General features: G+C 37.5%; 1 protein-coding gene across 3 annotated transcripts in view; it reads right to left on the bottom strand.

The window, feature by feature from the left end:
* ATG10 (autophagy related 10) overlaps positions 1–16,400 on the bottom strand; it is a 250,044-nt gene that overhangs the window by 187,799 nt on the left and 45,845 nt on the right. For all 3 annotated transcript variants that reach the window (XR_009518996.1, XM_060009200.1, XM_060009199.1), the window contains exon 3: positions 4,630–4,737. Coding sequence is in view for 2 of the 3 variants with exons in the window: in XM_060009200.1 (XP_059865183.1) it covers positions 4,630–4,737 (108 nt within the window). In the remaining variant the exon portion in view is untranslated. The remainder of the gene's footprint in view (positions 1–4,629; positions 4,738–16,400) is intronic.

A 16,400-nucleotide genomic window follows, 5' to 3' on the forward strand; every position in this document is an offset into this window, starting at 1 on the left:
ATGAATTTCTCTTGGTCACTGGTAAAGAAAAGATCTTGTTCAAAAATTGCCACAGTCTTGTTATTTCACAAACTCAGAAATGTCACAAGCAAATCATATAAACTACTCTCAACAATAAATGTCTTATCTAATGATTAACCTATAAGAACTCCTGCTCCCCAAAACCAGAACTAAGTTACCCCAATATATTTAGTAGATTTCTGAATATCATCTCACTCTTTCAAGTATCATTTTAAATTATATTTTAAAAATTCAAAAAAGACATAGTTTATGATTTTCACAAATTACTTCACTTATATGTTCCATTATATTTCACTTTGATTTTTAAAATCCTGTTTATTAAAGGTTTAAACTCACAGGCATAAAAATCATGAATCCAGCTATCCTTCTACAGTCAAGACTGCCGGTTCTGGTTAGAACAAAGAAGTGAGTTGACTTTGCACTTCATACATGGCCAATTTTTTAAAAAATCTTTTTAAAGCAACTATTAGTAGAGGCATTCTTTCAAATAAATAGGAAAGGTGATATACAGATATGGATCAGGCTTTAAATTCTAAAGAGAATTCAGAGGTCCCCTGGCTCAGTCTTCTACACAATGCAGGACTCCTTTCTATAATATTAGAGGCTAGGTTATAAACTGATGGCCTAAGGACCATTTGAACCCATACACATGGTTTATTTGGCCTGCACAGTTTGTTTGTTTTTCAATTAAACCCACCTGGAGCTGCATTTCTACTATCCCTTTGGATGAGCCATTCCCTCTCCACTTCTCCACAGCTCCCACCACTTCCCATCACCCCACTTCACTCATTCATCATCTGCCTGGTGCTTTAAGCATCTGAACATTTCCATCAGTGACTACTGTTATGGAGAAAGGGTTATCTACTCTGTGGCTGAACATCACCATGAAAGGGAAGGGAACTCACAACTTTGCAAGTTGACCAATTTCACTATAGGCAACTCTAAACAGTAAAGAGACTTGTCTAGAATAATTTCCAGACACAAACTAATTCTATCCTCAGAAACAAAATGAGTCTACTCTGTCTTCCACAGGAAAGCCTTCTAGATATCTTAAGACAACTAACCTTCCTAGGTCTTCAGAGCTCCCAAATAGTCCTCATAATAATATATTTTAAAGCCCACCCATGGCATGCTTCTTTGAATGGATAAACTCTACTTATGATTTATTTTCAGCTATTATTTATGGATTCATTCATTATGCATTCTAGCTATCAATGTTGCTCTTCACATGTAATAATGTAATATTTCCTTTAGATCAGTGATTTTTAAATTTTCTGGTCTCAATACTCCTTTATACTTTTAAAATTCATTGAGGATTCCAAGGAACTTTTGTTTGAGAGTTATATATATGGATATTTACTATATTAGAAATTAAAATTGACTTTTTAAAAAAATTTGTTAATTCACTTTAAAAATACATAGTAATATAACAGCAAATTTCTATGAAAAATAAATGTTTTCCAAAATAACATAAATGAGTAAGTAAAGCAGTATTGTTTTACATTTTGCAAATATTTTTAATGTCTGACTCAATTAAAAACAGCTGGATTCCTATAACTATTTCTGCATTCATTCTGTTGCAATATCACACATAGGTAGCCTCTGGAAAACTCGGGGAGAATGGAAGTAAACAATACTTTAATATTGTTAAATAGTTTTGACCTTGTGGACCCCTTGAAAGGGGTCCCTCCAGGGGCCCCTCTTTCAGGGACCCTCCAGGGGTCCCCAGACAATATTTGGAATCCATTTATAAATGCTTTCATTAGTGTAGCTTAGGTTCCAGTTATTTTCTCTAGCATCCATGGCATTCTTTTCACTTATCTTGAGCTTATGGTCAACTAAAATCACTCGCTCTTTCTCAAACAAATTTCCGTCATGTCAATGCAGACCTTATACATAAATTTCCCTACAGCTGCCATTTTGTTGGCTTCAGATTACCCTTTGGTAGTAGACGCTGTTGGTGCCCTACCCAGGTCCCCTTAAGGCCGGTGTAATTGTTGGCTGATAACACACAGCAGCCCCCTTCTCTGAAGAATTTCTCAGTAATACTGGAGCCATCTTGCTTGGGAAGCTATGTCTATCTCTACGTCAGCCAGTGACTGACTGACAAACCAATAACTTACAGAGTACAAAAGGTCAGCCTCAAGGACACAAAGTAGGACTAATTCTGAGTATCTGTACTCCGGAGCTTCAAGGAGATCAGACTAAAGTTAGTCTCTAGTGAGACCATAATCTTCCTTAGCTTTTATCCCTTGTTCTGTCCTGCTTCTGGCACTCTTTTTCTCCTAAGAACACATCCCTAATAAGTCATTTTAACAGGAATCTCCATATCAGGCTCAACCTAAGACATTTTTTATCTCATCAAGATTATTGCAATATCAACTCTACCATACATCATATTAGCTAACCATCTCAGCTGTACACCATCTCAAATATGCTAAGAATTGTATTATAAAGTACTGCAGTGGTTTCTCAAAGTGTGGTGGTCCCTGTACCAGCAACATCAGCATAACATGGGAACTTAGAATTGCAAATTCTCAGGCCCCAGTCCAAACCTACTGAATCACAAACTCCATCACAGAGATGTGCTGTAAGTAACTAATCCACCACTGTTGAACATTTTAGTTTCTATTTTTCCTATTATAAATAACGGTAAAATGAATATACTTGCATGTAAAACTTTGTGTACATTTCTGATTATTTTACAAGTATTTGTCTGCAATTTACTTTGATGTAAAAGTACTGCATCAAAAAAGAAGATGTATTGATACATGAATCAGGAATGGATATGTAATACAGCAAACACAGCAAAATGTTAATGGTAGAATCCAGGTGATGAGTACATGGATGTTCACTGCAAAATTCTTTCAACTTTTTCATATGTGTTTGAAATTTGTTGGGAAATGTTGAAAATAAAAAATGTTGAAAAAATATATTTTATGAAGCTAAATTCCTAGAATTGGAATAGACTGTTCATAGTATGTGCACGTCTTCAAACTTTGTAAAGTTAAAACATCAACCAGAAAGTGTCAGTTCCCTCACACTGTCAACACCACTTTTTAGTGCTTTTCAAATGTCTGACAACTTGTTAGGCAAAAACTAGTAATTTATCTCTTAAATCATCATCTCCATGTGTATTTTTTAAAGCTAATATATAATGAACTGAAAAGCTTCCCAACATGCTTGGCTTCAGATAGGATGTTGGTTACTTGAACCAGGAAACAGTAATCAAGATTTGAACACCTACTCGGGGGCACTTACCTTATTACCTACCCTCAGGAATAACTTGCAAGCTAAACTGTACAGGCGAGAGTTACTTCCAGGCCAGCATCATACACAGTCAGAGGGGGTTAGTGCTGGACTGTCCAAGGGAACTGATTTAACAGGTCCTAAGAAAGGACTCTTACTTCACAAAAAAGTCTCCTTTCCCATTTTACCAGGATACTCAGAATTCTAAGCATTAGAGTTCTTTCTTTATGTTAAAGCAATTAGATTCCCACTGATTCAATTTTCTTTTTTTTTCTTTTGCGGTACGCAGGCCTCTCACTGTTGTGGCCTCTCCCGGTGCGGAGCACAGGCTCCGGACGCACAGGCTCAGCGGCCATGACTCACGGGCCCAGCCGCTCCGCGGCATGTAGGATCCTCCCCGACAGGGGCACGAACCCGTGTCCCCTGCATCGGCAGGCGGACTCTCAACCACTGCGTCACCAGGGAAGCCCCTCAATTTTAAAATTCAAGTATTTTACTTCAATATGGGTTCCACGTAATTATGGTGCATCCATAGGATGGAATGCAATGGAGATATTAAAAAAGAACTATGGATATCTACATCTACTGACATGAAAAGATATCCATGCTATGCTTGTTCATTGCAGAACACAAGTATGTATGTGTGTGTATGACAGAAATATGTATAAGGATACTTACTAAAATATTAATAGTTGTTACCTCCAGTTGAAGGACATATGGGAGTTTTTTTACTCTTTTAATATATTTCTCTACTGTTTATTTTTACAATAGATATATAAAAAATTTTATTAACAATATAAAGTACAATAAGGCTATTTGCATTTTGATAAAAAGAAAATTGAAAATATCCCAGAAAACCATTAAGCCGTTATTAGCACCTTATTAAATTTTAATTTAGCAAGATTTTCAAGTCAAGGTTAAGTTGCCTAAGGAATGAGACCCGGATCCAGCATATTTTAAAGGACATAGGAGAAAAATTAAAGGCAGACTAGGTAAAGAGATCTCCATCCATGTATTAAGCAGCTGAGGTATAGGCCTGTATTATCCTGGTGGGATTTTACTGGGAAAAAATCAACAGGCAACAGAAGGCATCTGTGGTCTTTAGATGCAAGAGAAACCAAAAGGGTGAAGGCTTACTACAATCTGTATAGACCCGGAGTGAATCTTAACTTTACCACAGTTCCTGCTCTCAATATTATCGAAAATAACCTCCTACAAATGATGTTCACTTCTCCCCCTACAGCAGGTCCAGGATCTGATGGCAGTTAATTTTTAAAATATATTATTTATCAGATTTAAATTTTTACTTTATACTTTACAAAGACTGAAAAGGAAAACATGACATGTTAAATCACTCACCTCCATGGGAAGACATGTTTGTACACGGGCAGATGTTCCTCGATGTGACACTGCAGTCCCATTTTTAATTTGAAACTGTGTTTTGCACATGTAGCCATCAGAACAGTCCTGTGTTCCATCACCAAACAATACATAAGAAAATGCCAATTATTGTAAGAACTCATCATTCTAAGATCTACAGCATCTCGTAAGTTCCAAACCGAGCAATGAAAAACTAAGTATATTAAATGAGATAATACGGATAAAGAAATTCATCCAATACCCCTGTACATAGTAGGTAATCAATAAATAGAAAATTTAATCCCCTACTTTTCATACCTATTAATGATGTTTCCTCTTCTCTTAGATTAAATCCCTTTTATTCCCCAAGCATTTCAAAGCATAGAATTCATAGAACACAATGGGTTGGCAGCTGTTTAAAAATATCTAAACTTATAGAAATATCTTGTCACATAATTAATACTGATGTTCATGGCATATACAGAAATAGAAATTTTAGGAGGACATGCATCTTGAAGCTAGAAGGGACCCTCTATTTCAATTTCTTGTTCAAGGGAAGATCTCTATTAAAAGGTCCCAGAGAGGTAATCATTCAGCACCTTCCTAAGCACTTCCAGGAGCCTGCACTTCATTCCCTTACATGACTACCACCTCCATTTTGGCATATGACACATTGTTCATTGAGAAAGTTTAGTTCTACATTGCACTAAAATATTTCCCTTTAACCTTAATTCACTGGTTCTAGTTCTGCCCTCTAGAGTCTAAACTCTTTTCCACAGAGCCATTATTCAAAGAGTTGAAGACAATTACCACCATTTTCAAATGTTTGTTGTAAGATATGATTTCGAAGCCCTTCACCAGTTGCATTTCTCTTCTGTTTTTTATACTTGCTGTTAAATACACTAATGGATGATGTTCATCTAATTGTGGTAAGTTTCATTTTTTTTAAGGCAAAACTTGTTTGAACTTAATGAAGTTGTGTAAAAATGTAATAACTTGTCATGCACAAACATACTCACATATCAATGAATATTATTAATTCTCCACCAAAATGTCACACTAACATTCATATTTTAACAGAATTAAAATAATTATAATTAAGAAAAACATGGTTACTTAATTTGACGTAGTAAAAAAAAAAAAATACAAAATAGCATCCAAACTAAAAAATTCATAATTTACTTAAATACTTTTACTAAGATTAAAATACCCAGTTTTTAACTATAAAATAAGACAATTTTAGAGTGTTTGTGAGCTATTTAATATTGAGTATTTTTTAAAATTTGTGTCATGACAACTATGTAAGAGCATTTGATATTAGGTAACTATCCTGGGTTGAATTGTATCCTCCCAAATTTCATGTCCACCGGGAACTTTGTTGGTGACCTTATTTGGAAATAGGGTCTGTGCAGATGTAATCAAGTTAATATGAGATCATACTGGAATAGACTAGACCCTAAATCCAATATGACTAGTGTAGTTATAAGAAGAGGGACATTTGGCTACTACAAGCCAAAGAATGCCAAGGATTGCCATCAACTACCCAGAAGCTAGAAAAGGCACAGGAAGATTCTTCTCTAGAGACTTTGGAGGGAGCATGGCCCTGCTGACACCCTGATTTCCAACTTCCAACTTCCAGAATTGTGAGAGAATAAACTTCTGTGTTTTAAGCCACGCAGTTTGTGGTACATTGTTATGGCAGCCCTAGGAAACTAATACAGAAACTATATTTTCTGAGAAATCTGGTGGCACCTTTTTAATACCTCCCAGTTAGTTAGGCTGTCATCCCGCCAGGACTCACACAGGGGCCGCCCTGCTGTCTGGTCATGATCAACACTAGTTCTGATTGACTGCAGCCAACTCATTCAGACTGGTTGATGCCACTACCATAGGTTGTTAAATATTTTGAATATCCTTCCTGCCTGTAAAGTAAGCTATTAGGCATCGAATACTATCATCTTTTATTATTTCACTAAAGTTCTACATTTTGTAGATGGAATTATTGTTTTAAATTCTAGTGAAAGCTATTCTCGTTTCTACTAGATTTGAACCAGAAAGATAAAACCCTGGCAGTGTTGGCAGCCATCATGTGATTAAATGGAGCCTGAGAATAAAGCCAATGTAGAGGAAAGCAAGGCCATAATATGCAGAGACCAGATCCTGATTACACTATTTATACCAATCATACCTGAAGCTAGCTCTACCCTCAAATTTTTCAATTACATGGACCCCAAAAGTCCCTTCTTTGCTTCACCCAACTTAAGTTGGATTTTCTGTCACTTGTAACCAAAATAATCTTTTTATAAAGTGACCTATATTGCATTTAGTAGTTTAAAATGAGACTTTCTACTGTATTATATTATCACTCTCACTATGATAATCAATACCTGATTATATAAAAGATTTACCAAATACAATAAAACCATAATAGTATGTGTTTCTGAGAAAAAGTACTCACAGTCTGCAATTTAAAAATAATCTAGCGACTTTGTAGCCAGCAACTTTGCTAAGTTTGTTTATAGACTATTTTTGATTTTATAATTATAATATTTGTATCATCCATTAATAAAGATGTTTTCAGGGCTTCCCTGGTGGCGCAGTTGAGAGTCCGCCTGCCGATGCAGGGGACGTGGGTTCGTGCCCCAGTCCGGGAAGATCCCACATACCGCGGAGCGGCTGGGCCCGTGAGTCATGGCCGCTGAGCCTGCGTGTCCGCAGCCTGTGCTCCGCAACGGGAGAGGCCACAACAGTGAGAGGCCCGCGTACCGCAAAAAAAAAAAAAAAAAAAAAAAGATGGTTTCACTTCTTTTCCAAAAAAAAATTTAAAAAAATAAAAATAATCTAGCAACAGAGAAAAAAAATCATAGGATATTCAGAGAAAAGTCAGAGCTAAACTGTGTGTACTGAGTATAATTCATCAAATGAGGATAAATGTTCTATTTCATATTTTCTATACCTGAGTGCTGGTCATACAACCTCTTCCTAAGGGAAGCTACAATTGAGTAAAACTCTAATTACAATGCAAAATACACCTCCTTTGACATCAAAGAGGTGAGTCAGAAATTCCTGTATACCTATGTTATAAAATCTAAATAAATTATCTGGTATCTTTTAAGATAGAGACATTATTTTCAGTATTATTTATAATTTAAGCAATTTAAATCTCTGTTTTAGGCAATTTCTGATACTATTTATTAGTGTCTATAGGGAGGTGCAAAAGAGTTTTTGACTCAGCCTATATTTGGTCATGGTGATTTTCTTTTCAGTATCAATCTCTTAATAGTCAAGATTAGCCTTGAAAAATTAAATATAGAAAAAGGAGAGTTTTATAGCATTTCAAACATTTACTTCCACATAAGTAGGCCTTTCTCCCACATCATTTTAATTTAAGGCAGAAAAAGTTTTATTCTTCGCTGTTGAAGGATGCTTTTTTAGAGACAACAAACATAAAGGTATGAAAACTGCCCTCTGAACTGGCACTACAGTAAATCAAGGCCAGTAAACAAAGTTGAACTCAAACCTCCCCCTGAAAATTCCAGTGGACATTCTGCTCCAGCTTCCCTGCATTCTTTTTCTACTTACAATTTAACATTAACCTCCTTTAATTTTTTAACATTGATTAGTTTTACTTCCTCCAGTTGATCCTAAGATCAGGGCCTAGTCCCCATCCCTAGAGAAAGAAAGGCTGCAAAGGGAAGCCAGGGTCCTTACTCTAGAATCTAGACTGTCCTCCACATAAAAACCTCATCCCCACAGAGTCTGAAAACACTCCGGACCTGCATGGGAGGAGGTGGAACAAAAGGAACCTTACAGCTTACCCAGTTCAACCCTCCTGCTTTAGCGATAAGAAGGTGAAGGACTGAAGCACTTTTAAGCTGTGTTACAGCTAATTAGGGGCAGAGCTAGAAGTAGAAGGCAAGCCTCTTGGCCTGTGTTCTTTCTACTACACTAAGCAAGTTCTGCCAGAGAGCAGGATCATGGTAGAAAGATCTTTACTTATGCTCGCGGACTGGTATACGCCAGGCTCTGCACATGGAATAACAAGCTCAAGCCACTCAAAGTGCGGTCTGGGGACCAGCAGCCTCAGGGTCACCTGGGAGCTTGTTAGACATGCAGAATCCCAAGTCCCACTTCAGACCTTCTGAATTGGAATCTGTATTTAACAGGATCCCAGGTGATTTGTGTGCACATTTGGAAGCACTGAGGCAGGGAGCACTGCAATCCCTGCGGGACAGCAAACTGACTGCATTAAACAGTGGTTCTCAGCCCTAGCTGCACATCTGAATCATCTGAGGAGTTTTCAAAATGCTGTTGCTGGGGTCCACCCTCAGACTGGTGAAGTAAGAATCTTCCCAGTAGCGTCTAATGAAAAGCCAGGGTAGAGAACCACTGCACTAAATTCACTGGAGTCCCCTTCTGAACTCTGAGAACAGAGCCAACCACAGACTCTGCAGCTGCCTCTCCAGAAAAGGCCACAAACAGCTCCCAACTTTCAGGAATTCCAGGGCTCACTCGGAGCACTCCACATACTAAACTTGCCTCTGTGGATGCTCATCTTGGAGCTTCGACTGTGCTGAGACTGCTTTTTATATGGTCTTCACTACCACCTCAAACCCTACTCTCTGGCAACTTGCCCAGCCTTGACCTGGTCATCTGTAACAGCCAGTAATCTCATAACTTAAAACCTTCCCATGTCCAACTACACTTCTGCCATCAGGACTCCCTGCTGCCCACTGCCACGAAGCAGGTTGCTCCACAATGTCACTGTAGAAGAGAAACTAATAGGAAATGCAGGTGCTGTATGTAACCCAGACACCACTAATAAAAAGAGAACACATCCTCACAGTCAAAACTCCTCAGGTCATCTAGATGGAATGCCCTTCACCTTATGCCAAAACAAGGAATAAAGATTTAAATGAGGAAAACAATACCATAAATGTGTTCACAATGAAAACACTGGAAGATTATAAACTCCTTTATCTATCTATCTATCTATTTATTTATTTTGTGGTACGCGGGCCTCTTACTGCTGTGGCCTCTCCCGTTGCGGAGCACAGACTCCGGACGCACAAGCTCAGCGGCCATGGCTCATGGGCACAGCCGCTCCGCGGCATGTGGGATCTTCCCGGACCGGGGCACGAACCCGCGTCCCCTGCATTGGCAGGCGGACTCTCAACCACTGCGCCACCAGGGAAGCCCTATCTATTTATTTTTATTTTTTTATTTTTTATTTTTGGCTGTGAGGCTTGCAGCATCTTATTTCCCCGACCAGGGATCAAACCCGTGCCCCCTGCAGTGGAAGCACAGTCTTAACCACTGGACTATCAAGGAATTCCCTAAAAGTTTTTAAAGGATATTTAAAAAGTAAATAAAAATCTTGAAGTCATGTAAAATAATGATAAATTCTACTGCATGGAAAAAATTCTAAACACCATAAAGTCAAAAGGCAAATATTAAAATGTGAAAAAAAGATCTGTAGCTCAAATCATAGAAAAGGACTAATTTTTTCAATATATAAATAGCTTTAATTTCCTCAGCATATTAATAGTTCTCACAAACCAATAAGAGGAACAGCCCAATAGAAAAATAAGCAAATGATATAAATAGACAGTTCACTAAACAGGAAGTATACATGGATTTTAATCATATAAAAATATGTTCAATGTTACCCATAAGAAAAATGCAAATTAAAACTATGTGATACCATTTTTTACCTATCAGATTGGCAAAGATCAGAAAGCCAAAGTGAAATACACTCTGTAGACAAAGATGTGGATAAAACAGGCAGGCGCTCTCATACATTGCCAAGGGCAGGGTAGTTTAAATTAGTATAACCTCCCTGTAGAGCAAGTTGACAATAACTATCTAAACTTAAAATGCACATACCTTCCATCCAGAAATGCTACTTCCAGGAATTTATCGTACAGATACAATTGCATATGTAGAAAGTAAAATTCATGCAATGATATGTATTAAAGTATTGTTTTAATAGCACAGTATTGGAAATAACCTAAATGCCCATAGGTGAGGATTGGTTAAATAAATTATAGTATATCCAAATAATAGAATGCTATGCAGTCATAAAAAAGTGACTATAAGTATTCATATGGAATAATAACCAAAATAGATCATTAAGTTAAAAATATGCAGAACAGCATGTATATATGTATATTATCCTACCATTTGTTTAAATATAAACGCATATGCTTGTGTACATTGAAGATATCTGAAAGGACACCCAAGACATTGGTATGAGTAATGACCTCTGAGGTTTGGGTAAGGAGGGTGGGAAGGTTAGGAAGGAAACTTACTTTTTTAGTGTACAAACCCTTTTGTGCCTATATACAAAAAACACTTCATGTTAAACAAATACTTCATTGATTGACTTTTGAACATATGCCTCCAGGCCAGCGCAATGCTGCAATGGATTCCAACGTGAACTTTTCAGGAGAAAATGTTCTGGAGGCCTTATAGAACCCTAGAGAGACAACCAAGTTTTCTAGTGTAGTACTGACTGCATACTAAGGATTTCCTAACAGAACATGTTTAGGTCTGCTTTCCTACAAGCTGTCAAAAGCTATGCCACTCAGACAGTTATGTTATGCCTGCTGGAATCGAGCTACCCAAATAACTATGGGGCTCTTGTAGCTGAATTTTAATAAGCTTTTAACAGTCTACTCTAGAAAAACACTGCTGTCTAAAAAATTAGGTGGTTATCTAAGAGCCTCAGCCCTGCTTTGGAATAAAGGATTGCATATAGGATGTAAACTCAAGTTAACTGCCCATAATGATCAGCTGCAGGAAGGGCTTGTCAAGGCCACTGGGGAGGAATTAAGACAAGAGGAAGTTTCTACGTCACTGCTGGCACTGAACAAACAACAGGACCTTCAAGGCCAATGGAACCCTGAGGAACAGGCCAAACCTAAGCCACAGATCTCAAGTGGTTATTCTTTCCTCTGTAAGAGATCAAACCAATACTACCAGTAACTGCCCAGAGCTAATTAATCTTGGGGTCAAAAAAAAAAAAGAAAAACTGCTGCTGAAAAGCAAAGCTTACACTGGGTAAGTCAGACACTAAACTAATATCTGTTCATTTTTTTAAAGCCTGAAAGTTAGATGGTGTATGAAGGTAACTGTTAAGGATTTAGAGATCCTCCAGAACACAATTTTGAATATATTAAAACGTCTCCTCGTGCCCCAACCCCCACCCAATCTCACTAACCGATACTGCTACACCTTCCCAATATGTTTGTGGATGTTGACCATGGCTGACTCTGATGCCTCTGAGTCAGTATCAAGAGTGACCAGATCCAGTCAAAGTGATTCATGGGTAACTGCCAGCCTTTGACTCAGGCAAAAATTCAAAAGAGCAAAAACTCAAGAAACCAAAAACCCAAAAGTAAAAGTAGGTATATAACATATTTCACCTTTGAAAAAGACCTTGGTCTTCTCCTTGGTCTTGTAGTATTTTGGAGTTTATTAAACATGACACAGCCATTTATTGAATAGTCCACCAATACCTTCTCCATACTTTCTGGGGGAGAGGGTTGGAGATACACCTCAGATAATAATAAATTCCAGCTGAGGGAGCAGCAGCTGTCCTTCTGAGAAAGAATTAAATCTTCTTCTGGATGTGTGGTCGCATCCAACAGAGGCCCATACCCCTTTGCTTCACCATTTGCACAACATAACCCGTTATGATTATTGCCTTTATCTGTGTGACCTAAGGTGTGAATGACTACTGAACACATTGGTTCACTACCTGGGAATTAAACCACAAAACATGGTGACCATTGGTCCTTAATTGGAGGTTCTCTGGCTCTGCCCAGTTTAAAAGAGCTTTTTCTTAGCATGGTCATGGTATGAAACTAAAAGAGAATCTGTGGGATTTTAACTTGAAATATTCTCTCTAAGGCAGCCATGTGTCAGAGGGTTATACGGCCTTCTCTTACAATACTTAGTTCAGCAGTTACTCTTGTTTACATTAGCATACTCATTACAGACTCTTATTAGGTTTAAAGTTCTAATCAACCTATAAACAAAGCACAGAGGACTAATTATAGTTACTGAACAGAATCTAAATATTATAAATCTTGATGATGTAAAAATAGTAATATAATTAATTTAAAAATCAGAAGGAGGAACAGAAAGGAATGTGGGATATAGTATAAGTACTCTAAATTCCTCATCTATCACAGCAGGAATCAATAGTTACTATCCAAAAATGAAAAATCAGGAATTAAAAGTATTGATATATTGTTAAAGGTTACAGGGATCACTGTGAGCATAACTGAGTTATTCGTCACCAATAGGGGTTCCTTTAAACAAATTTAAAACATCCATATGATGGAATACTATGTAGCTATCAGTAATAATGAGATAGTTCTATATATGCTCACAAAGAAAGATGTCCATTATGTACTGTTAGGTGGAAAAAGTAAGTTACAAAACAATGATCCCACTTTTGTAAATATGTTATAAACGTACATATATTTACATGTGCATAGAAAATAAACTACAAAATTGAGTCAGAGGAGAGGGAAGGAAATATTTTCATCTGTATTTTATATATCTATATATTATTAGAATTTTTACAATGATCATGTATTGTTTTACCTTGTAAAAGTTATTTAATTAAATATAAAAATCCAATCCATGAAAGAAAAATGTAATACTGTGCTTTCCTTCCACTCTCTGCAATCAATAATACTCTAAGAACCATAAAATGTTCTTGCATACAATATTAACTTTTATTTTCTCTCCTTTTTAAACTTACCCTCTAGTTGCTAAACCAAAATAAGGCCAATACTTCTTTCCTAGGTCACTACCTAATTATGGTATACCTTCACTTTGCTTCTCAAGTGGACATTGTTTTATACCACTTAGGGCCTTCAATTTTCAATTCCATTCAATAAAGACATATTGAAAACCCCAGCACTGTGCTCATTTTAGTTAGTTTTCCTATAATAGTCCAACTCCCTTTCCCTGACAGGACTCTTAGACCTACCCTACCAAGTCCCTCTGCTTTTTACCTCTAACCCCTTCTGACTTCCTAGATGAGCAGTAGAACGCACTGCTCTCCCCTTCCCCAAAGGCAGGTCAAAGCACAGCAAGCACCTGCTGTATAAAAAAATAAATAAAATAAAATTCAAAAATTAGAAAAAAAAAAAAGCACAGCAAGTGCAGTGACCCCAGGGAATGAAGAGCAGAAGAAAATCAGCCACTTGTTAGCCCAGAAAAGGAGGTTACTGGACCAATTTGATGACCTTATTGGGGAGAGGGGGCGGGGATGAGCACACACGCATACCTGTTGATGTGTACTTGCACAGCCTGCTTATTTCATGCAAATTTTTAAAAAGTGGTTATAGTTTAAATAATGCTAAATCCCTCTCTTTCTTGGAGCCAAGGCATCAAAAGTTAGTTTAGATCACATTGGTTCCATTTTCTTTATTAACACTTTCAACAGATATCTCTACAATGTTGTTTCACTATTAAGCATTTTTGTGGAATTTCATTCTCTTTTCCCTCTTTCAGATTTTAATAATTTTTTTTCAGGTTTTCCAAACTGCCCATTTTGATTTTTCAACTTTCAGTTCATAAATGTGGGACCTCCATGTGTACCCTCATACTTTTTATTATATTGAACAATTTGGTTCTGCTTCCAAGAGCATTCCTACTTATTTGTGCCCAAGGATTGGCCAACAAATGCTATACCTGATTGGAGAGGAGATGGGGGCCTGCTATAGAAAAAATTTTTTTTCTCTCTTTGTTTCTACTTTCAATTTAAGTTTGTAGAGATTTTACCATATTTTGTTTGCTCTAGATGAAATGTTCTCAAAGGTTTATCACTGCTTTTCTAATATCATAGATAAAATAAGAAAACAAAGATGACCCAAGTTCTAGCTTCTCCATCTTGATTTCTAAATTTAAAGTTACTCCAAATCTTATTCCTCTAATAAATAATATTTTTATAAAATTACCTGTTATAAGGGAATTATTCAAGGAAATTAAGAGTATTAAAGTAATTTTGTACTTAATAAAATAAATTGAAAGAAATTCTATAGACAGTAGCAAATTATCAGGGTAGCAAACTGTCACTTTCATTTCAAAGCACTGTCCTTGCAAAGCCATACAAATAATTTATTAAGTTTCCTATTTTTTCATGAAATGAAGGATGCCTGATCTTAAGCAGTTTTACTGAGAAAAGGATCCTGCTGTGTGGGTGGGAAGAAGGAAAGGAAGGTGAGAAAGGCCTTCCTGGCATGGGTGCATACAAAATACCGCAAAATGGCTGGCTTAAAACAAAAAAGATTACTCTCACAGGTCTAGATCTGGAAGCTAGAAGTCTGAAATCAAGGTATCGACAGGGCCATGCTCTCTCTTCAGGCTCTAAGGGAGAATCTTTCCTTGTCTCCTTCTAGGTACTGGTTGTTGCCTACTTATAGACACATCATTCCCATTTCTGCCTCTGTATTCATATGCCTTCTTTCCTGTGTGTCTGTATCTCTGTGTCCAGATTTCCCTCTTCTTAGAAGGACATCAGTCAGATTGCATTGAGGACACACGCTAATCCAGTATGGCCTCGTCTTAACTTGATTACATCTGCAAAGACCCTATTTTCAAATAAAGTCACATTCACAGGTTCTGGGTGGACATGAATTTGGGGGGACACTATTCAGCCCAGTACAGGTGAAGAGGCAGGAAGAGGTGGGAGAAAGGCAGTCCCACAGCTCCTGCACCTAACACAGGGGTAGTTGCCCAGAACAGCTGAGGGAGGCCAGTGTTTCAGAAGCTGTTTCAACCTGAAGATACTAGGCCAGATTCTCACGGCTGTTGCGGGAAAACAAAAGGGCTTTGACCAATAACGGGGATGAAAGTACTGACAGCTTTTACAGAAGGCTGCACAGTAGTACACTCACTGTTTTTATGCATGGGACCTGGATAATGTGAGATTGAAGACTTTACTGGAGTCATCCTACGTGCCAAAAAGAGCATTCAATATCCACTACTTGGATCAAAACCAGAAACGTGGCAAACTCAAACTGCTGGCAAAGAAGAGTGAAGAGGAGGAAGGAGAGAGGGAGGATGTTGTCCACTCAGCCTTTTTTATTGATGTAACAAAAGTTTCCTGACATATTTTCCAGAATTAGTCACAATCTCTGCCCTCATAGTCATTTCCATTCCAAGCCTGTGCGTGTTTAAAGCTCTTATACTGATTCCCTCTCTTTCTGTATCTTCCATCAGAACTCCTGCTTCCCATAGCTTGACATTAGCAGGTTGCCTCTGCATCAAGGCAGGAGTTGTGTGAAAGCCAGGTGGACACAAGAAGGAGGAGAAGCTCACCACCTCACCCCACACTTATGCTACAAATCTTAGAGAGTCTTTCCTCATTTCCATGAATTAATCATGTTCTCGCCATGCTGTGTTCCCAACCATAGGTTTAGAAACAGACCAGCTGAATTGATGGTCATGTATCTAACAGAATCTTAGCTTAAAACCAGTATTCATTAAATTTAAATTTCATATAATAAGGCGATAGACTGGTATCCTTCAAGAATTTTTGCATTCGTCTAAGTGTTTCTTTGGTCTTCTAGCCATGATAGAATAACAGAGACTAGATCTACTCTCCCATCTTAAACAACTAGAAAACCAAGCAAAAAATATATGAAATTGGGGTTTGAAGATGTTGGACACAGGCAGTGTAGGACAGTGATCTCTGAGGAAAAGGAAATAAACAAGGTAAGCTCTACAAATGTCCCAGCTCACTGCCT

This window comes from Delphinus delphis, chromosome 3 (genome assembly GCF_949987515.2).
Source record: "Delphinus delphis chromosome 3, mDelDel1.2, whole genome shotgun sequence".
NCBI lineage: Eukaryota > Metazoa > Chordata > Mammalia > Artiodactyla > Delphinidae > Delphinus > Delphinus delphis.